Raw genomic sequence first — 22,792 nt, forward strand, 5'->3', positions numbered from 1 at the left:
CAGTCTTGACTTGTGTCCATCCAGCGAGTAGCCTGTGTGAGATATCCTCACCTTCCTTCTTAGCACATCCCAAATGGTGTTCCTGCCAGCACTTCTGTTCCCAAACCCCCTATTACTAGTCACGAAAACACTACTCTTCCACACCCACATTATGGGGGTACAATTTATCTCCTCTTCTGAATACCAAATGCATTTTGGTAATTTCTCCAGATGTTTTTCCTTCCACACAGTAAAAATATTGACACACCTAGCTGAATCACCCGCCATCCAGATTGTTCTAACACTCCTTTCTGATTGCCAGCACCCATGTAACATTTTTCTAATTCATTCAAAATATAACTAATTCTAACTTCCCAGCTTGTTAGCTCATATCTTCAGTGACTTCTCTGAATCCCCCTTCCTACTTCCCATTGAAATATTAAAATACTGAAAACTCAAATACTGAAATTGAAAATTTAAATACTTTCACCTCATTATCATGGTGGTACTATTCATACCTTATATGAATAACTCAATATATGCTCCTGACATAATGTTCAACAGCTTATAACAGTGATAACAAGCCATTGCACAGATATTCCCAAACTCATAGGAAAAAAAACCCCTATAGCTCTAATGCCCCCAAAAGATGTATTTTGGGGGATTTTCTCCTGTTTGCTAATATGACAACATATTTCTAATTTTGAAATATTTATTTTAGACTGGTTGGCCCATGTTTTGCTGTCTCTTTTCACGTGGAAATATCACTGGAATTTTGCAGAGAAAACTGGATCAGCACAGAAATTCCTTTCTCTCCTGTACCAAAAATGATGGATACTTTCTCTACTTCCCACTGTTTTAATGAAGCAGGTTCAAAGCAGTGTACTGTTTGTAGAAAACAGCTCACAACAGGACATTTATTTTTAGGTTATTCATCAAAAGGATATGCATGATAAGCTGTGCAAACAATTAGATCTTTAAAGTTTGCTTAAGTCAAACATTTTGTTTAGCTATAAAAACGATCAAATGTTGCAGGTGACAGACAAAAATTTGATGGCCTACTTTTACAAAATGGGAAGGCAGGTTCTTCACAAAGATACGTGTGAGCTGGATGGTGAACGAAGCTTTTGCTACAGGCATATTGTGTTTTTTGCTTATAGTTAATACAGTGAGAGTTAAAACTCAGCTTGTGGTTTTGACAAAAAACAGATGTTGGTTGTTACAGGCTGATTTCAAGTAAGTGTATAATGCAATAAGATTTACTTTAACTTTTGTATATTCCCCAACATTTAGCAGAGAGGACAGAGGATTTTCCCAGAGAACTAATGGGAAGTAAGAAGCCAAAGAAAGTATCAGTTTTCAGAATATAAAGAAGATCCTGACACTAAGTTTTTTACGGAATAGCTTTCATGATGAGTTACACTAACATGCAAGTACAATGGAAAACCACATGTGCCAGATATTTTTAATATGATGGTGCCTCTTACCTCCCTGTTCACACAGCTGTTGTGCTAAGGCATCCTTGAATATAACTTGGCCCCTATGAGTAGCTGTAGCCCTGTAAACATAAAAAAGACAACAATAAATAATGTAGTATACTTACTTATATAAGCATATGTATATCTATATGCATGACTAATCAAATCAGACATCCCATTCTGCTTTCTTCCTGTGCTCTTCTTTCTTCCCTCTTTTAAATTCATAGAATAATTTGTAGGGATTGTTTCTGTGCATAGTGAAAGAGAAGTTCCTAAACCAAAACGGCTAGGTTGGTAGCACAGGGATTCAATGAAGGACACGAGTAAGAGAAAGCATATCGCAAAGCTAAGTACATCACTCTGCCTGAGAAAATGTACCTGTCTCAGGGCAGAACAGAAGAAATGGTCGCAGAGCTGCTGCCCTGTGAGATTAATATTCACACGATCCAACAGGCAATAGCAATGGCAGTACTGTTATGTGCTACTGATAGAAATGTAGAGCTTGAATGGGTGTCCAGAAATCCTCTCTGGAAACAAAGGGAGAGACAAGTAAGCTCACTGCCCCAGACCTTTGTCAAACATCTCCAAAAAAAGCAGACCTTACAACATTTCTTGGTACGCTGCATTGGGTTTTGCTGCCAACTGAGTTGTTCTTTCTTTTTATTTCCATCATTGTTCAGAGAAACCAAAGTGGCTCACTTTCTTCTTTTTCTATGTTGGGAAATCATCATTCTCTTTTTTTTTTTTCTCTTTTTCTCAAATTAACAAGCCCAGTACCTTCACACTGCCTGTCCTCTAGCCATTGACTTTCTGAACAACATACCGTTTTCTTGGTCTCCTCTGGTCTTTCTCAATCTGTCTCCATCTTTGAGGAAGTGATATGCCTATAGATATACATAGAGTTTCTTACTTTAGGTCTCACCAGTTTTGTCTAAAGAATAATTATTTCCCATTAATGACCTACAACAAACAGACCAGCTAATGTACCACGGAAAAAGATTTGTCATTTTGTTTTCTTATAATCAGCTAGAGATACAATGCAATTTGATTTGTTTTTCTCCCACAGAGCTGTCATGCTAACAGTGCTAGTTATTCTTTATTTCCAATTGCTCATTTCATCCCTCTTTTCTAAGTGTAGTACTTCACAGCTTCAGTTTTATCTTGGAGATTTTAAAACCTTTTAGTATTTGCCAGTGTTGCCTTTGAAGTCTGATTTCTTGCAGCCAAAGTTCTTCCAATACCTGTCTAGACTAATACACACTTCATACGTGTTCTTTATCCTTTCTCCAAGTCAGTAATAAAAATAATTAACATTAATGGGCTCAAGATAGATCCATATGAGCTCCTTGAAATAGCCTCTCTGTTCAACATTGAAAGTAACCTTATGAGTGTGATTTTTCAGCCAACTGTGAGCCCTCTCTAATGGATCACGCCTCATTTGCTTATGAAAATGTTAGGAAGGAGCATAAAGGAATGGTCCAAAAAGAAAAGTCAACATTTGTAGTTTTTTTCTTGGCTACTAGGCCAGTTACACTGACAAGGAAGAACAACAGAAGTAACACATCTAATATTACATTTTTCAGATATGGTGGATTCTTAAGGTAAAACCCATCTGCAAACTGTCAGAGTACACGTAGGAGTAAACGAAAACTTCTCTAGGATCTAATTTGCTTCCTGCTCATTTAGAAAAGCTCTATTTACACCAATGTGCGTGTCCAGAAATGCAAAACTATGGCCACCTGATGCTCCTAGGGTTTTTAGGGCACTCTCTTCCTCTGCTTGTGGGAAGGAGAGCTGTATTGCTTTTTCTGGCTGCTTGGACTTTCAGAGGCACATGTAAAGCTAGAGCTGAGCTTTATATGTAGCAACAGTATTTTGGCCACAGTCCTGGGATGGCATTACCAGTGTGAGGTTTTGGTTGTAGTCCCTACCATGTGCACCATGGAAACTATTTTAGGATTTCCAACACTTCCGTGAAATACAGCGAAACATCATGCCGTGGTTCTTCATTAGCATTTCTTCATCTGCTGTCGTGACCAGTGACCATACTGAGTACAGAGTAAAATAAAAACAAATACATCACCCCAGCACATAAAGAAAGCCAAGAAAGCTGAGACCTTAAGTCTTATTTAAAAGCATGAATTAAAGTCTTTCTTAAATCTCTGTTGTGGTGAATATGCAAGAAAGCATGATCACTACATGCATTTCTGCAAATTCCCTCACAGGTGTATATGGACACACAAGTCAGAAGGGGACCAAACAATCTCCAAAATCAAACTTGTGCCCAAGCATCTTTAACAAACAGGACCAGATATGGTGACTTCTTCTAGCAGATGAAATGCAGGGCATCCCACGGCCAGCTTTGGGTCCAACCCAGCACGAACAGACATGTTTTGCAAATACGTTTCATTGTTGGAATTCCATGTTTTGAGCAAAAAAAAACGGGCTCACCATGCTCCTGGGCACATACAAGAAAATGCCACATGTAAAGCACAGAAAGTATTTTGTACAACATTTCTATCCCTCCCCTAGGCTGGCAGGGTGGAAGAGAGGGCTCTTTGCAGACAGTGAGAAAGAAAACTTACATTAGCAGTGGACTGGGACTTCAGAGATGCTGTTTATGCAACAGCCCGGCATACAATTCAGGATGTACACAACAATGATGGCAACCACAAAATTCCTTTATGAGGCGGATAGGAGCAAACTCTCGAAACATGGACCACAAGCAGAGGGGAGCTCGAGTATGCATCTGAATGCAAACAAATACCAATAATACCAAACTGTGTACTGTTTACTGGATCTCTGCATGCGTGTGAGAAAAGGGGGATTTGGAGAGAGAGCCAGCAGCCAGCTGAATGATCTGCATCTTTCTGTGTCTATCATCCCTTGTTTGATAATGCAGACTAGGAGCCAATTACTGCTGCTCCGTAGCAGGAGCAATCTGCACCCTGGGGCCAACAGTGCCGTGCAGTAAGGGCACCACTTCCTACAGCATACGCTCACATTAGCGTTAGTTTTGCAATGGGCATATGCATGAGTTCTGCACCGGCCAGTGCAGCTTCAGAGAATTATTAAGGCTATTGCTACTGTCAGTTTACCAGTATTACCTGCTTGGTTTTCTCTGTATTTATGCTTTATTCATGGAGCAAATGACAATAGTGCAGTGCAATTATGCATGAACTAAGCTACTTTTAGAAAGAAGTGCAAAACGTACCTTTTTTGTATTGAACTTTCTTTGTTGGTGATGTTCCTACCTGACAGGTGAGATTAACGGAACAGGATCATGAATTTGGATTTCTCTCTTTTAAAAGTATGTAACATATCTAAAAACATATCCATCCCTATGTGGGCACTCAAGTATAAAAACTACATAATATTTATAGTAATTATAATAAAATAATATTGGCAATGCCTGAAAAAGACTCTACTAGAGAAAGAAAATTATTAAACTGTTAATTATGGGGTTTTGTTTTCTTGACATGTATATTCATTAACTGAATAAACTGAATGCTGTTTTTCAAAACTTTCTGTACAGTCTTTAATGTAGTTAAATATTGCTTAGATGAGGGGTACTTACTATTAATTGGTGTTACTCCACACCAGTCTATAGTCCCACTCTGTCATTGTATGCTATTTATTTCCAGCTAAAGGGCAAGTGACTAATCAAATCTAACCTGTCAGTCAGCCAAAAGGCAAGATGCATGCTCCTTGTGTCCCCAGAGGTAATTCCTCACTAGGAGTGAATCTTTCCGAAGGGGTGAGAAATAAAAGAAAAATGGGAGGGAACAGGAACATCCTGACATGGTAAGTGAGAGCTTAGAAAGAAAAACAACTTAGAGATAATAAGATTCCTCTTTATATTAACTTCACACTTCCATTAGCCTAGATGTATTTGTCTGCTTGGGGCTATGCAAGAGAGAGGAAAATTCATTTTTAAAAGTCACAAGAGGAGATAAACTGCTGACAGAGGAAGAAAGAGGTCTGAACACAAGAAGACTATATCAGGTGTCAAGGCTCGCTGTCAGTTCAAGGCATTACTAACCCCACGCTTCCGTTACAGCAATTCTGTAAAGAGTTTTGCTTCTTAAACCACAACTATTCAAGTTGAAATTGGGTGCCAATAAAGACTTTTAGATTGTCTGTCACTAAAAAGCAAAAAAAGAAATATGACTTGCTGATTCTCTACTTGAACTATATATAATCTACGTCACCTGTGAAAGAGGACTTGAATTGCCACCCTGCTCAAGTGCTAACAAGCTTAAAAACACTTTATTCGAGTGCAGCGTTGCCAGCTCCTCTGAACATACAGCCTAGGTAATATCAATTTTTCCCCTGTGCAATGACAGAAATCGTTCTGGGTGATTTGGGAGAAAGCAATCCAGAGACACTTCCATACATTCATGAACCTGTAGATAGAGAGACGTCCCTTCAGCCTCCTCTTGATTAGATGCAGCACACTGAGCTGTGCTCCTAGGAGCAGAGGACCTGTCTCAGGCCTTCCCCTGAAGCTGTCAACATCTGGTTGTGCTCTGATGTTTGCACACCTGGCACTCACTATGCCCTTACAGGGGTGCTTGACATCTGCGCCTTTCCCTGGTGAGGGAAGGCACTGGGACAAATTCATTTGGGAGGGATTTGGGAAAAGACTCAGGTTTCCTACAGTAAAATACTTCATCTCATGACACCCCCAAAAAGGTTTTCAACAGGACCAAGGAAAACGAGGTTATTTTTTCACCTGCACTAGTGGAGTTTAACCCTGTGCCCGCTGCTACCAGCTGCATTGCATATCTGTACGCAATGGTCTGTGACTGCTTCCACTGGAGGAAATTTAGGGTGACATCCACAACGCCAGCTTCAGGGAAATCAGTGACTGACTATACTAAGCTGAGATCGTTCCTCCCAAACCCCACAGTGCTGTGCCCCCAAATCAGGCCTGATCCACTGACAGCACGAACTGTGCTCCCTCCCTGCTGCTGCGGGGGAGATGGTTGGTGCTGGGCATCTGACAAGCCTGGGCTGGAACAGAAAACAAAGCAATGCATACCAAATAATTGCTGTCATGGTTTTATATTGAGGTGTTTTGAATTTCACATTGGATTCACATGCATTGCTAACACACTTTCATTAACAAGCTGCATATTAAAGCAAGTGTTTCAGCTTGGGAGAGCACAGCAGGGCAGGAGGGTACGTGGGACTGAGCCATGCATGGACACTGCCTGTGCTGCCTGGCTCTGCCTGCTCCACATGTGGGAAGGATGTACGGCAGCACTGCCCGGAGGCCAGGGGAGATATTTGCCCTCTTTAGGCAAATAAACTGTGTGGCTTTTAATGCATTATTAAATTTGCATGACCATCTCTGCTTGTCCTGGTTTAGTTGTCTTTTAAAAAAAAAAATACACACCACACCCCCCAAATACCATCTAATTAACGAGTCTCCAAATAAAATAAATTCAAAAGCAAGATGAGGAATAAGCCTTCTGGAGAGTAAGTGCACAGGGCAAGTGTCTCCAGTCTTTCTTGGTGGGAGTATGAAACACAGTGCCCTGCAAAGGCGGTTTAATGACTATTTACTGTGCGTGGCAGGAGGTGAGGCCAGGCTGGTGTGCGTTTTAGCCTGTGTCTCCTGCCATGGCTGAAACCTCCAGTGACAATTTCTTCCAACAGCAGCCAAGACCGACATATTAAACCCAACTGGGAGATGGCACCTGTGTCGGGGCCAGCAGGGAAAATGCACAGAGCACTCGTGGCTGTTGGTCCAGAAGGTGCTTGGGTGGGAGGCTTTCAGCTACTGGTTAAATGCCTCTAAGTTGTTTTTTCAGTTTCAGTCATCTGTCTTGACCATATTCAGCTGAAACTGCTGGGGAAATTTGGCAAGTAAGATGTAATTATTTATGTAATGTTTGTTCAGGAGACTAGAATTAGCACGCTTGCTCTAAAAACCTCGATCAGAGGTGAAAAGACTTCAGAGGGAAAGGATTAAAATGGCCAGCAAAAGCTAGGGTATGTGTTAGAGAGCAAAGAGCAATCACTTCATTTGGGGCAGCTGTGCCAGGCTAAAGTTTGTGGTTCACATTCATAAATTATGCTCCTGGCTTACTTCATTGGTGAGTTAAGACTCCTTTGCCTTCATATAGAGTAAATGCAAGATGAACAAGAGCCACCTCACTTTCTCTCTTGTCTCTGAATTTATCTCTGGGGACTTCCCACGTGGGGAAAGGGACTCAAGAGTCAACCTAAGGGTGCACTGAATAGCCATGTTAAAATTAAAATTCTGTTAAAATTTTTTTGAAAATAATAATAAAGTCTAAGAGACAGAAAATGCAGAGCAAATGTCAAAAGCCTTCTCAGCAAGAGCCAATAAACACCAAGAAAAGAAATCAAAATCCCCTTTTGCAAATATCTTTGGTATTAAACCAACATTTAAAGCCACATGTGTGCATTTCTGCCTATGGAAGCAAGCGCATGTGTACCCATATCGACTAGCTTTACCTGACACCACATTGCCATCAGTGAAGCACGCATCAAAACATTGGTAAGGCTGGCAGAAACTGTCACTGGGTTGGGATAAAACACACTGTCTGCAGAGATGGGCTATTTCTCCCTCTCACGCACTATCTATGCACTCTAAAAAGCTAATTGTAATGTTGCCAGACCCAACCTGCATGCAGCTGGTTTTGCAGAACTTTTCTCTCATTCAGCGCACCCCATGCAAAACAGCCATTTTTAAAACCTACAACTTCAACCACATTTCAAACAAGGCACTTTTAAAGTGTGCAGTGGTCCATGCACACTCCTGTGTGCTGGCCTGATGTGTACATTTTTGACTGTATACATGGTCCAGCGCATACTTACAAGACACTTATAAGACATAAGGCAGATTTTGTTGTTGCTCTTTGGCATTTAAAAATAAAAAGTTATATGCTTGAGAGACAATATGATGATTTGGGGTAAATATAAGGGGAGGAATGTTAAATGGTAACATCAGCCCAAGATGAAGCGGATTTAATTTTTTATGGTTTAACATAGAAACCTATGCTAGGCTGTATACCCTTAGGAAGTGCTGGTCTGATTAGGGATTGATTTAAGCACCCATTTAAGTGCTTTCTTTAACCAAGATTTGAATAAAACAAATGTCCTCAAGTAGAAAAATAAATGAGATTAACATATAATTATAGTCTGTATTACAGAGAATGGATCTAAGATTACAGCACTGGAAGCAGAAGGGTGCACAGGCAGCTCTGGCCCCTACACTTTACAGTTTATAAGAACTTTCTTTTGTAGTCCTAAAAACCACCAAACTTTTGTTTGGTTACAAGGTGCGAGTACAAAAGAGGGATACAACAGAACAGTAAATACGCATTATGAAAGAGGAAAAAAGTAAGAATTAGCATTTTAAACTGTATATAAACATTTTCATCCTCCTTTCCCTTGTATCAGAGAATAAAGAGATGGGTTTTTTAATTCTATTTAGTTTTATGTGACTGGAATGATTAGAGCTTCTTGCTGACTGAAAGCAGATTAGGGCAATACTTTCTTCTCAGCTACAGGAAATCCAACATTTTCATTAGTATTTTGCATTGTGTGATTATAAAGGAAAGCAAATTCTATTTTTTCTACAATTTAAATAAAGGGTTATTGCAGTGGCATCTGCCAAGCAGTCAGCTCACATAAATAATAGAACAAGCATCCATTGTCTCTCTACCGACACAGTGCCAACAACTAGGTTTCTGTTTTCCACCTTTTTCAGTGTTTGGGAGAGCGTGCTGTCCTTGTCTTAGGTTTTGCAATCTATTGTACTTTATTATCTAGTGAAACATTGATTGTATGGATTTTAGGTTTTTAAGGGGTTGCATATTTATAAGTATTTAAAATCTATATTTAGCCCTAAGCTAATGAATTTATTACATCTTTTTTGTATAAAAAATACTGTTTTTCCCAAATTTTGCTTGTGTAGTCTTCTAAAGCCTATCAATCAAGATATCGTTCAATCACCTAAAGTATCCTTCAAGAACAAAAAAGACTTTGTCTTTGCCTGTATCACAGCAAGAAATGTTACAGCTTACTGTAGATTTTCAAATTACCTGACATCTCTAAAGGGACATACATGCATTAAGTAAAAGGACTTGCAGCACATAGTTATTTCCTACATGCTTCTACACTGAGTATGATCCTTTTCCTAACAATGAGTACTACTCAAGTTTGACAGTGCTGATCAACTGGGGTGAGTTCAGCAGAGGCCACCAAGATAGTCAGGGCTGGAGCACCATCCCTGCGAGGAGAGGCTGAGGGACCAGGGCTCATTCAGCCTGGAGAAGAGGTGACTTTAGGGGGGACCTGACAGCAGCCAGCCAAGGGAGGTTGTGCAGTTCCTCTCCATTGCTGCCGTATTTTAAGACCCAACTGGATTAAAGCCCTGAGCAACCTGGTCTGACCCTGTTTTGAGCAGGATGTTGGACTAGAGACCTCCTGAGGTCCCTACCAGTCTGCATTATCCTGCAGTCCCATGATTCTAAGGTTTTGCATGTCAGGTAAAAGCAAAGAAATGAAAGCAAGGTTTGCATCTAATCAGATTAAACAACACTTATTTTGAGAACTGCTTTTCATAGCACAAAAGAATTAACCAGTTCATTATGTCCAACACTTCGCGTACATACTGTGATATTGATTCTCCCTATCCTTGAGTTTATGGTGGTGTATTTCAGAATATCCACCAGAAGTGCCAAGGGGTTTGCATGATTCCAGAAAATCGAGAGTTTGCAGGTAGTTGATGCTCTGGGGTTTTCTGATGTGATAAATTTTTACATAAAATTCAGCTATTTTATTAGTACAGTGAAAACTTAAAACCACTTAAAATCTAAAGGAGTAAAATCACCAGCATATGAGATCCTAACATGAAAACAACGTTAGTTTTAAAAGATCCTAAGTAATAGAAAATGATGATTTTAGGGCCACCTTTTCAGTTCACTGCTCTCGTGCCATCTGTATCGCTATCCGTTTCCCAGTTAAGATTTGAGCAGCCTGCTCTAACCTGCTTTAGCTGCCCACTGTTCCCAAAGGACGTTGCAGCAGCTGTGGATGAGCTGGACCATATGAGAATCTGGAACCTCATCCTCTGTATTTGCTTTACAACCCACACAGAGAAATGCTCAAATAGCCAAATTAACCCCATTTCTTAACAAACACTAATTCCAATATTAATTACAGAGATGTAACTGGTGCATCCACAATGTACAAAGCAGCTTACAAAGGAAGGATAAAATCTGTCTCTTTAGTCTAAAGCTAGAAAATGTTCCATCAAAAATCAAAATGTCCACAGGCTGCACCCCCAGGGCACATGGGGCAGCTTCCTAAGGCTTCACTGAACACTGAAATATTACACTCCTTGTCTAATGTTTCTTTGCACTCTTCCCACTGTCCTAAATGTTTTCAGAGGACTGAAAAACAAATGAAGTATGCAAACTTTTCACAGACTGATAAAAATCAAACCAAGGAAGAACCTGCTACAGTTGTTATCGAAGAACTGTTATTCTCTCCCAGTTCTCACTTGCCTCCTGCATGCTGGGAATATGGCAAACCTCTTGAAAAAAATGCAGGGTCATCCATCATACAAAAGGACAGTTATTTGTCCTGCATGGCTTTTAATTTCAGCCAGATTTATATATTGGAAGAAAACATATATCCCTTAAGACCATACCAGCTTACAAATAGAAATAGGCAGGTGAAATATTGCCTTAGGAGAATAATTAATTCCATCAGCCACTGAAAAAATGACAAATTTGTTAAGTATCACAGAACTCAAGCCAAAAGGAGCAGGTGGAATGGCTCAGGTACACGGCATAAACTGGAGAGACTATGGTGAGGAGGCCTGGCATCAATAGCAGGAGCTGGATGTACTGAGGAAGGATAGAAGGATATTTGGGGACCCTGGAGGTATTGCAGGCAAGGCTGAGAGGTGGTGTGAGGGCACCTGGGAGTACTGCGATGTGGGTGCTATGGGGACTTACTGCCCAAAGATGTAGGAAGCCAGGCTTCATGGATCCTGCTGCTCACGGCATAGTTTCTTGAACAAAGGTGTTTGTTTCAGAGTTGCCCATTTGAGTAAAGTCTTAAGGTTTGGATTAAGAGACACTCAGAGACCCAAATTATATAAATTGTATCCAACCTCTCCCACCTCAGACAGAGAGATCAAATAAAAACAGATTTAAAAGAGAACAATCTGTTCTCTGTGTCCTTCCACAATAGGTCCTGTCCTCCAGCCCTGTTTTCCAAACCAACAACTTTCAGCAGCTGTTAGGGCTGAGCAAAGGCCTTCTCCTCCTCTTGCAGGGTGTTAGCAATGACCCCGCTGTGGATGGGAGCTCTGCCCCCGCAAGCTGGCATCTGTGGTCAGGACACAACTTCCCCTCCTGCTGCCAGCTCCAAAATGGGTGAATTCAGCTGCTTCTGAGCCATGGGCAGAATTTTTTCTTCCTCCACCCAGGAGACCATGGCCTGCCCACACAGACTCATCTTCACACCCCAGAGAGGATCATAGGATCATAAGAAAATCCAAGTTGGAAGGGACCTCAGGAGGTCTCCAGACCAATCTCCTGCTCAAAGCAGGGTCAGCTACACTAATCAAACACATACGGCCCTGCTACACCTTTTGCCACGTTGCCTAACAGCATGTCCAAACTCACAGTTCTGGTATTTGTGAATGTTTTTGCATAATAAGATACTGCTAGGGTTATCAAGATTATGTTAAACAAAAACTGTTCTGTGAACTTTAGCTGGAATTGGTCAGTCACTTGACACAGGCATAAATACTCTCAATTTACAACTCATTCAGACAGCAGCCTCCCATACAATATAATGTTCCAACAATAATGAGTTTGAACCTGTGTTTCTCACTAGGAACAATCCATGATTTATCTCACTCAGAAATAAATTACCCACTAAGCTACATTGCCGTAATATCTCCTTTTGATACTGTGTTGATAATAATTCTTTAAGCCTATTATTAAAAAAGACAAACTCTAAAAACCCTTCTCTTAAAGTATTAATGAAGAGATTTATAACCACAGCCTTGAAAGAAACCAAAGTAACAGAGAATCTGAGCAATAGCGTAAGTACTTCCAGGATAGATGGTTGGTCTCGGTTCTTTATTACTGACTCATTTTTCCTCTGAGCACAGATTTGTTTTCAGAAATCTTTGGCAGAATGAGCGCAACACTAGAATGACTCTTTGTAGGAAAATATCCTGCTGATGTTCTGAGACTCTTTAGCACAGTCCCAACACCGGATTCCCTATGTCCCAGATGAACAAAAAATGGCAATATTGGGTGAAATGCAACCAGACTTCGACTCTTCATTTATTTGCTAATGACAGTTTCCAATCAAAAGCAAAACATTGGGAATTCAGTTCCGTAATGTTGCCAGGAAGGTGAACTTTTCGAATACACACAAATAATTATTGCTCTGTTATGTGAAATATTGCTTGGGAGCTCAAATTCCCATGTCTGGAATCCCAAATACCAAGTATTGCAGTGAGGGCATTCATCAGAGACTTGCACATCTGGTGCTGTACGCAACAGAGTGGTGCTGGAAATTAGGGAAATTCATCTGTAATTTGTATAGCTAAGAAGTTTATGGTTGATTAATAAAACAGCAAACTTGAGCTAACACTTAATGATAAACGAGGACCTCTTCTCAAAACTGATATTCTAATGGGGTTTTCAGAGTGCCACAGTTTAAATTTTTTTTAAAAAGACTGCATCAAATAGACAACAACAAAAAATGTGGGTTTCTTCTTATGAATCTCTCCTCTTCAACTAAGGAACTTTGGGTAGTAGGTCCACCACTGCATTTAGTACAAGCCCTTTTACCATTAGAGAAGAGACACTTCCCATAAGCTGCTCAGAATAAGTCCTGGAGTGTGTCAGGGTAAATCAGACAGATTTTCTAAAACCTTGCTCCATCTGAGCACTCCCTTTGGCAAAAATATCCAAAGTACTGGCTCCAGGCAGAGTTCCCTGGCAGGGGAAGCAGTGACATCCCATCCCTGAGATAAATCATCCCGTGCAGTGTAAGTGAAACTGACCAGACGTCCGAGCATCACCGTTACAGATGGATTCATAACAGATACTAGATCTGATGGAAAGTCACATAAAGGTACCACAAGTATTTCCCATTTTAAATGGCAATTTCCCATTTTGAATGATCACCAAACATCCATTGATGTCTGAAAAAAAAAAAATCCCATGTCTGCACAGAGAATGGCTGAAATCTTGAAAAATTACAACGAAAAAACAATTTACCATAAGCTAGAAGGTACCTCGTCCCTATGGATGGGATGAATGTGGCTGTGAGTCAAAAGACTTGAAGACCCATCAGACAGATGGAAGGAATAGCAGTAAACTGCTAACTGGTAAAGGCGTACGGATGACAGAGATACATTATCAATTTAGAGGAAAATAAGACATATCTGAGAACAGCATCTAAAAACAATGCTGTAAAAATAGCAGCACTAACCATGCAGTAGCACTTGTTTGGCACACGCGAAGGAAACAGGCAGACTTCATTCATTGGCAAAGACTAACTCTGCTATGTTATTCTAGTAGGAAGACTGTGAAAAACAATATATTGCAAACAACAAATAAAATGTTTTAAAATACAGCTGGTGATCTATGCTTTTTAGCTTCCAGGTACATCCATTTCTGAGGATCCCTTAATCAAACAGCTCATAATAAGTTTGGATTCCTTGCATGACATTGTTGCCCATCTCCTTTTTTCATTTTATTGACCTGAGGCAAATCCCTTGCATTTAAACTGAAGACCTGGGTTTATATATTAATAATGCTCAGTGGACACATGTTCACATGTACCTTTTAGCTTCAGAATTTCAAATTATATATTTATTTCTATTTCTTAATATATATTGCACCTAAACATTGTTCTGTCTGTATTATTGACTCTGTATAAAATTATATGAAAAATTATCAGAATTCCTAAACCAAGAGAAATAGAAAACATCATAAATATTTTTAGATACATTTAGTCAACCAGAACATGAATCTTATCCAAGTTTCCATTCACAAATCTTTTCATCTATGCTTGCTACAAAAATTTTCATGTTGTCTTGCTGTAGAGAAATACCTTACTGTTTTGCAGCTGTTAGTAATGCTGTGGAAAATTGTTCTTCAATATTTTCCACACTGATATTTGGTCTTTTGAAGAGTTTACCAATAAGAACATTGTAAAGAATTTTGATCTGTTGGTTTTAGGAAGCATGATTGAAACTGCTCTTTTTTCCCCAGACTACTTCATATGCTTCATTATGCACAACAAAATACATTAAATTTCAGAAAGTATTTGTTTTTCAAACGCTAAGGTTTATTCTTTAGAGCATAAATATTGGTCCTGTTGAATTGTATTTTAAAGGAACTGCACCTATATTCCTTAATAGTCTATTTTAAACACTATTCATGCTTTGAAAAAATGTTTATATGAATTAACACTTCTGAAACTTGTACCAAAATAAATAAGAAAATCCCATTTTAATTTTTGGAACGCACTTTAAAAAAAAAGATCCTGTTTAAAGCCTTGCATTCCTGAAGTCAGAAACCCATGGCTGCATTCCTGATGCCAGGTATGCTGAACCATGCTGCTTTGTGATTTTACAATGAGTTTATTGGGTAGTGGTTTAACTTAATGCATTTTCCTGTGCACCGCCACGCAGTGGGAGTGTGCACACAGTCATTCCCCACCTGAAGTAAGGAGCAGTGATTTCTAAGCCACAGAAAGCTCATCACTTGCAGCCACATTGGTACCATCTTTCTCTTGGTCTCTCAACTTAACTCAAACTCCTCCTGGCTGAGGAGGAATTTGATAAAACACGTGCCCAGCCAGAGCTCTTTGCCAAGCATGAGCTGCCCCAAATTTTTCTCCCTGTGATCCTCTTGTATATGATAATCCTTCCCAGTGTTTCCTTCAGCACGGTCCTCTATATTCAAACACCCAAGATTTATTTAAGACAATTAAGCTGCTGCCAGCTTTCATTGGAATGGACCTACAAGTTCAAAAATAATTAGTGTAGGGAGAAAGAAGGATGGACAGACAGCATTATCACTCCAGGAATATATCTTAGGCTAAATTAAATTGAATTTCCCTGCATGTTTTCTCTTCCTGTTTGTAACTGGCACAGGCATCTTTTAATGCTGGTGACAGAAAACTTTAATATTACCTAGTGACTGTCTGAAAACTGGATAGTTGCCAGGAAATGGATCTGTACTATGTCACCATGCACAGCAGTTACCCATTTTAATACATAACCTTCCTAATCAAAGGACACACAACATAATGAAGAAAAATTACCCTAGTCACTGTTATTTCAGAAGTACTAGAAGATTAAATGAGCTTGCAGTTAGCTATTGCACTGTTAACCTCTGATCCTAAAGGAGCTCTGTGGTCTTGAACACATTGAGTAGGTACATGATAGCTCTTTACTGAGCACCCTTATGCCCTGCCTAAGGATGCCACAACTAACAAGATATCTGTTTCCTTTGCAAAACTGAGGAGAAGGTGTCCCAAACTAGTCTGCTGCAGTTTGGGTGCTGGCTGCCAGCAGAGGTGGGAGGGCTGCCCCGGGTGCTGTAAGGAAGACCTGGAAATCTGTGGACCACAACCTCCTATGAGACCAAGGGATCCCGCAGCGTTCACAGATCTTCCCAAAACTGACCGGTCACATCCTTAACATCACCCAGCACAACAGTGGGAGGAAAGGTGTCCAACAAGCCATCATCATTGCAGTGGGGAGGAGGAGCCAATGAGGTGTTCAGGCATTTTTGGAAGATTTGGGACCAATAAAATACTAATGGGAATTTCTGACTTTCACATATAGATACTTTTTGTTCTAGAAAAGTGTCTAAGTCTTGTTTACAAATTGGATAGAATTTTGAATTGCAAAACCGAGGTAAAAGACAATATTAAGCCAAAAAGTTCCCTTTCAAGATATTTTTAAGTGAAAATGAAAAAAAAAAAATCTCTTCCAGCTTTGTGTACAAAATTTTACCATCTATTTAAATTGATTTTTCCTTCATTCTAACACAAAGGTTCTTCTAATCTCAGTGAAAGGTCAAATATTGTCTGTTAATAAAGATTTTAGCTTTTGATTCTTTGTGGCCCTAGCCTTTCAGTCGGGCCTGTAAAGAGAACAGAAATCCCATTTTGGGAGGCATGTCAGGACTCTGGAATGTGCTTCCTTTGCATCTCAGAAAGAAATCCAGACACACTGAAATTTTCATCAAATGAAACATTAAAAGCATGACTTAGAGCAGATAAAGTATTTTCTTCAAATTTTCATACCTTTAATTACAATGTAGGTTATACTTTGCGATAATTTTAAAAAGAAAAGTCATTTAGGCAGGAAAAAAAATAACCATCTTCCCAGACTTCCTACTGCCACCACGCTTCTGCTTGCCATTTGCCACAGGGCTGCAGGGAAGAGAATTGCCGTCCCCACTGCATGGGCAGCACAGCCCTAGCGTCAGTGGGGCAGAGGGGCCGTGGGATGTGTCCTGCCTCCACCGCTCCAGACCAAGGACAGCCAGCTGTGACAGCAAGCTGCGGTGAGGAATACAGGGGATACAACTCTCTTCCGCATTGCCCCATGCTTATCCCAAATTTATATTCACACAGGACAGGGCATGAAAGCTGTGACATAAGGAGCCTGAAGTCTGATTTTTCTCCCTGTCCAGTGATGTGCTATTTGTTTTATAGCACTTTGTTTCCCCGGAGAACAAAAGTTTAAAATAGTGAACAAAAAGTATTCCTTCATTTTCACAAAACATGTTTTTTTCTAGTTTGGATTTAGGTGTAAACATTAGTATTCTCCCATGAATGTAACCCCTTTCAGTCATATATTTAAAATACGTGATGACTATTTTGGTAACTCCAAGAAATGTCAAAGAGAACATGTCCCACTTCTTGCAGCTAGGCAATGAACCAACTTCTAGCGAATGGCAGCCCTGGAGTCAGCCATAGATCTTGCATAATTAACACTTCTAATGAACTGCGTCAGCAGCACGAAGAGTTAAAGCTTCTTGCTTCAAAATTACCATTATATGTGAATGATACCATCAGGAGTTCATATACACTTGGAATAATATTGAGGTAAAAGCACATTTTCAAGTCAGCGCTGATCCTAAACTTAGGATTTGTAAGAAAAAAATTTTTACAAAAGCTAAAGGGGACGGAAATATTTACATATTACAATGCTCTGGATTTCAAGGCACTAATTCAAGAGGAATTTAAAGAGGTAAGTAAAGAAACGCTAAAATGAAGAGCAGGTTTATTTATATTTTTGCAGGGAGAGAAGTAAAAATAACAGTAAGAAATAGTAGAAAGTATTAGATTTTTAAAGTGTAATTTAAATAATCAACAATAGTATTTATTGCACAGAATAGGCAAGACTTATCTTTAAATTTATAAATTCCCTTAAGAATAATTTCAAGTATATTCATATAAATATATTCCTTTTTGGCTTGTGGTAAAAATAATGATACCATTTGCACCCAAATAAATAAAAACACAAATGTTGTTCACTTGACAAACTGCACTGTATTGCTGTATATTATTCTCACACAGAACGTAAGGGCATATAGAGAGGGTCTGAAATGCAATCAGAAGAGGTATTGTAAAGCACATTTTTGACACCTTCTAGCCCAGCCTACACCTAAATGAGAGACTGGTGCATCTTATGTATTAAACATAATTCTTGATTTATGTTCCATTACCCTTGTATCAAAAACCATAGTTCCAGAGCAATGTCACTTTGAATTCATTTAATGATATTGATGATACATCTAACACAGAGAATACAAAGTAACAAGCAGTGCAGAGCATGGCTTTATAAATCACTCCTATAGAGCATTAGGCAATAAATAACAAGCCATTAATTCACTCTAAATTATGCTAAAATACTTAAACTACTCATGCAGCAAATTATAAATTCCTGCCATTTCTGGTAAAAATGTGAAACTTCTGACCAAGAAATTTTATCCAATCACATTGTATATATCAGACTTCAGATTAATTGGGTTTGGATTCAACCTTTTTTCTTTAAAACAAGGAGCAAATGGTAAAGAAAATATTTCAGCTGTGTCGCCCTCGATGTTACACACATTCCAACAACCCAGCATGCCAAACCACTTCCAGTACCTGCATTTCTGAATTATCCACCTGCTTCTACGAGTTACTGACTTGACTGTGCAGGCATCTATCCCAACAACTAGTAGTGCTGATGCAGCTCTTCAGTTGAATACAAAGAGCCAGGTCCTGAGAGCTCACCCACCTTATCAGCACCTTATCTCATGAGAAGATCTCATGTCACATGTGTACACCAATACTCACACTACCCTTAGTAAGGCTCACTACTCATGCAGTACTATCCTGTGCCATATGATTTAAAATAGCAGAATCTGGTCTAACAGAGATTAGGAAACATTTTCCTTAAGAAAATTAAAATTAAAGGGCAATGAATGATTAATTTACAAATCATCTGACATTAAAGATAGTTAAGAGTTGTTAAGGTTGAGAGTCTTTGGCAGGGAAACCAGCTAATTTGTTTCTTATGGCCTACTTTCTGGTATTTTGGGGAATTTAATTTCAAGTGTTGGCTTTTCTGCAATTACTCAGCATGAGTTATATACCTTTTTGTCTGTGTCTGAGAAATAGTAAAACCACCTCCAGTTATACTTATTGGTTATAAGTTTTTGAATCCTTTAGAGATCCAATTTCATGTACTGTACAATTTGTGAGGTAGCAACTGTAAAGCTGGATTATGACCGTGTTGCGTAGGTCATGAGTGGTGTCATGGATGTAACAACCATAAAAGAAGTTTGCTTCCCTGCAAGCAGCCGCATAGTCCTGACATACGACCCCAACAGGGAAGCCCCTCATATAAAGCAGTGCACAAACATTTCTCCCTCCTTGTTGGATCTGTTAATGGCTACAGAAGACACAATCAGAAAAAAAGTAATTGTGCTCAAAAAAACAAGATTGTAAGCCTAAGAAATCTGGTTAATGGACCATGCACCCCACCATGCTGGCTGAAGCTCAAATATAGCTCTTTCAGGATACTTAGCCTGGCTAGTCAAAAAAAGGGAAAAATAGTAGTCTGACAATTTGTACGCTATTGCACTCAGGGCAGCTGTTCTATTCCTTCATAAGTCTATTAACGCAAAGGGCAAATTCCACTGTTAAAAATCATAGTGAGGAAGCTGAGGGCTGAGGCTGAGTGCAGGAGATGGACACTGTCCCCATTTCATGCACATTATGATAAAACCTTTTCATGATCAGTTTTTACCTTAGTTACCAAAGTGTTTAAAAAAAGGAAATAAAATTGCTTGAATTATTAGAACAGCATCTGTATCGAGCTTTTGTTTGGGCTTCCCCAAACTGTTCTGGCTCCTCCACCTCTGCTCTTCTCCCCAGTAAACCAGTACTGAGTTACCTCATAATCTGACATTTTGACAGTGGCGATTTGAGGACTGCGACAGGCATAGACATGCTAGTAAAACTAAAGAAAAAAACAGTTCTGGAAGGATAAGGAAGTAGTCACTCAATGCTTTCTATTTCTTCCAAAATTTCTGTAGGCAGGGTGCTCACTTTCTGCACAGACTCTTCCAAGGACTGGGTTAACCTGCACCCCCACGAGCTTCGCTGTCTCACCACAAGCTGTTTTTTTCTGTTCCCACCCATTTTTGTATTTCCCAAAATAACCCAAATGATTTGCCAACGGGAAACACAGTAAACAGTTCTTTTGAACTATCCCATCTGGAATTATATCTCCCATTTTAACTTTTCCTTTGAAAAGAAACCACTTAGTCTAACATTGTTTTAACTATGTTTTTAGAATAAAAATGTAATTATACTCTACATCTATGAACTTCAATGCTAAAATTTAGCTTCATCTATCCATAACTGTGTATCAGTCGCTGGAAACCAAAGATTATGCTACTCACTGTAGGTCTTCCCCTTGCTTTTTATTTCAACAACCTCCAACAGCCCTTTACATACTAACAGCTGCATAGTACTTTTGCTCTTTAATTCGTTTCAGTGGTTGCATGAGCAGATTGAGGTCAGTATAATGCCCTCAAAATTCCTAGTGGCAAACCGCTGGTTTATGTACATTAAATCTGAGATGGCCATAGCCCAGACTTTTCCACATAAAAAATCCTGAGTCTTACCCAGTTATCCAGCTTTGGCACAGGTTATTCTATACAAAAGGAAATGTTCCCAAAGAAACACAGGAGCAGAATCTAATCTCATATATTGCAAGCATTAGATACGGGCAAAGTGTCAGGAGTTCAGTCTGTAGAGACCTGGCTCAACTGTAAAATTCGTCAAAAAAAAGCTTTAAAATATAAAGATAAATATAGACTTCTTATATGAACAATGACAGCCCAAGTCATTACTGTTTTTCTAGCTACTATCTCAGCTATATTTCCTAATCCTAACAAAACCCTGAAATTAAGTACTGCCGGCACCAAAAGTCACACTTTTCATGTTTTGTCTTAGTAAACCAGCAATCGCTCTGTAGCTGAAGACAGCTATTCTTCGTTTGATGTATTTTGGTAACACTATTGCTGATTTAACTTCACCCATACAAACTCTCTGAATGCATAATTTCACATACGTGCAGAAGGCAGTCAACTTTCAGGGGGTGCATTCTCTGTGGTGTGCTGCCCAGCCCTGGCTGGAAGTGCTCTTGGCCTTTGGCAAGTGCTTAGTGAGAGTAAAGCTGCAGGAATGCACAGGCATGAAAGGTATTATTACATTGCTATTTGTTATGCTAATTTTTTAAGGGTCTGTCAGAATTTCATTAAAAAACATATTTTCAAGGGGCTTATAAATCAACCATGAAATGTATTCTGCACTCACCCTTTCACACAAAGAATAAGTCCTAATAACATTATTATTTTGCCAATTTAAACAAAAAAAGAAACAAGGTTTATTGAAAGTCTATGTATTCATTTTTCAAATATAACCTGAAAGTTTACAGGTATTATTAAAGCACTGCTAAACAGAGTAACTTGTCCCATGATTTTGTTGCTATCTGAAAATCTAATGAAGCTCATGAAAACTTCGTACACTTGGCTTAACGTTCATGTTTCGGCTGAGGTTTGTATCCCTCCCTTTCCCTCTGTCACTGGGTGTTCAGTGCTCCTGCACCTACCAGCTACACACCAAAACCTCCATGCGGCTGAGAGCCCCAGGACACGTGCCACAGCCCTTGGAGGTCTGGGGCATGCGTAGCTCCAGGGCTGGATGCCAGGTAAAAAGGATCATCCTTGGGAAGGGTTAACTACTCTGTCCAGTCTTTGGCACTCCCTGATAGCTTGGGCTGGAAATTCACATTACAAGTCACATTCTGGGCCAGAAATGTCTTGCTGCCAAAAACGGGACAAAAACCCAGCTCTGAAATCCAGCTTAACTACTTAGGAGACAGTCGTAGATCGAGAGCCGTGAGTTGCCGATGCAAATAAACTACCTTTACCAACCTAAACTACTGCAACTAAACTACCTTCACTGACAAATGTAACAGTCATCCAATAGTCATCTGTATCCCATTACACAATGTCTGTCAACCTCAGAAATACTTGTTTCTGGGGGTTTTTAAATTTTTTTTTTATTTCTTCTCCTTATCCACAGGGACTTGTAACCAAAAGTATTCCAGAGCTATGAACATAGTCACAAACAATAATCCTAGCTACTAGTTAGATCCCTGGGGGGTTACAAATCAACCATGGAAATATCCTTCCAAATATAAGTAAACATTCCTGACATGTCCTAAATACTCACAAGATTGAGATCTTTTTGTTATTTTTATTTCATTCAGCTAAAACATACTAACAATTTGTAACCATAAAGTGTCCTCCTGAGGTGCTTTGTTTTTGCATCACAACAAAGTATTAAAAGATCAACCCTTGAAAGCTTAACAACAAAAAAGGCCAAGTGCAATCTATATGTGCTGAAACTAATGACTTTTATGACAATCTACTTATCTACTACATCAGTCTGGCAATCTAATGCATGAACTCCCAGTCTTAGTGTCTACAGGTTGTGCCATATTGCACTGCAAAGTTAGATTTAAATTTGCTTCAATATCACAGTGATCACCTCTTTAAAGGCACAAATAAATGTACTAATGGACGCATGAGGAATGTATTCATTTTCAGAAAGTTAACATTAAAAAATTTGCACTTTTCTAAAGCATGACTTACAGCAACCACAGTGCTCTGCCAGGACTGTGAAATTTTTCACTATTGCCACATATATTGCTATCACAGAGATCT

General features: G+C 39.4%; 1 protein-coding gene across 2 annotated transcripts in view; it reads right to left on the bottom strand.

Annotated features, from left to right (window-relative positions):
• Window positions 1–22,792, bottom strand: part of RELN (reelin) — a 300,351-nt gene that overhangs the window by 177,003 nt on the left and 100,556 nt on the right. For both annotated transcript variants that reach the window (XM_076328234.1, XM_076328227.1), the window contains exon 4: window positions 1,467–1,537. In XM_076328234.1, coding sequence (XP_076184349.1) covers window positions 1,467–1,537 — 71 coding nt within the window. The remainder of the gene's footprint in view (window positions 1–1,466; window positions 1,538–22,792) is intronic.

This window comes from Aptenodytes patagonicus, chromosome 1 (genome assembly GCF_965638725.1).
Source record: "Aptenodytes patagonicus chromosome 1, bAptPat1.pri.cur, whole genome shotgun sequence".
NCBI classification, from domain to species: domain Eukaryota; kingdom Metazoa; phylum Chordata; class Aves; order Sphenisciformes; family Spheniscidae; genus Aptenodytes; species Aptenodytes patagonicus.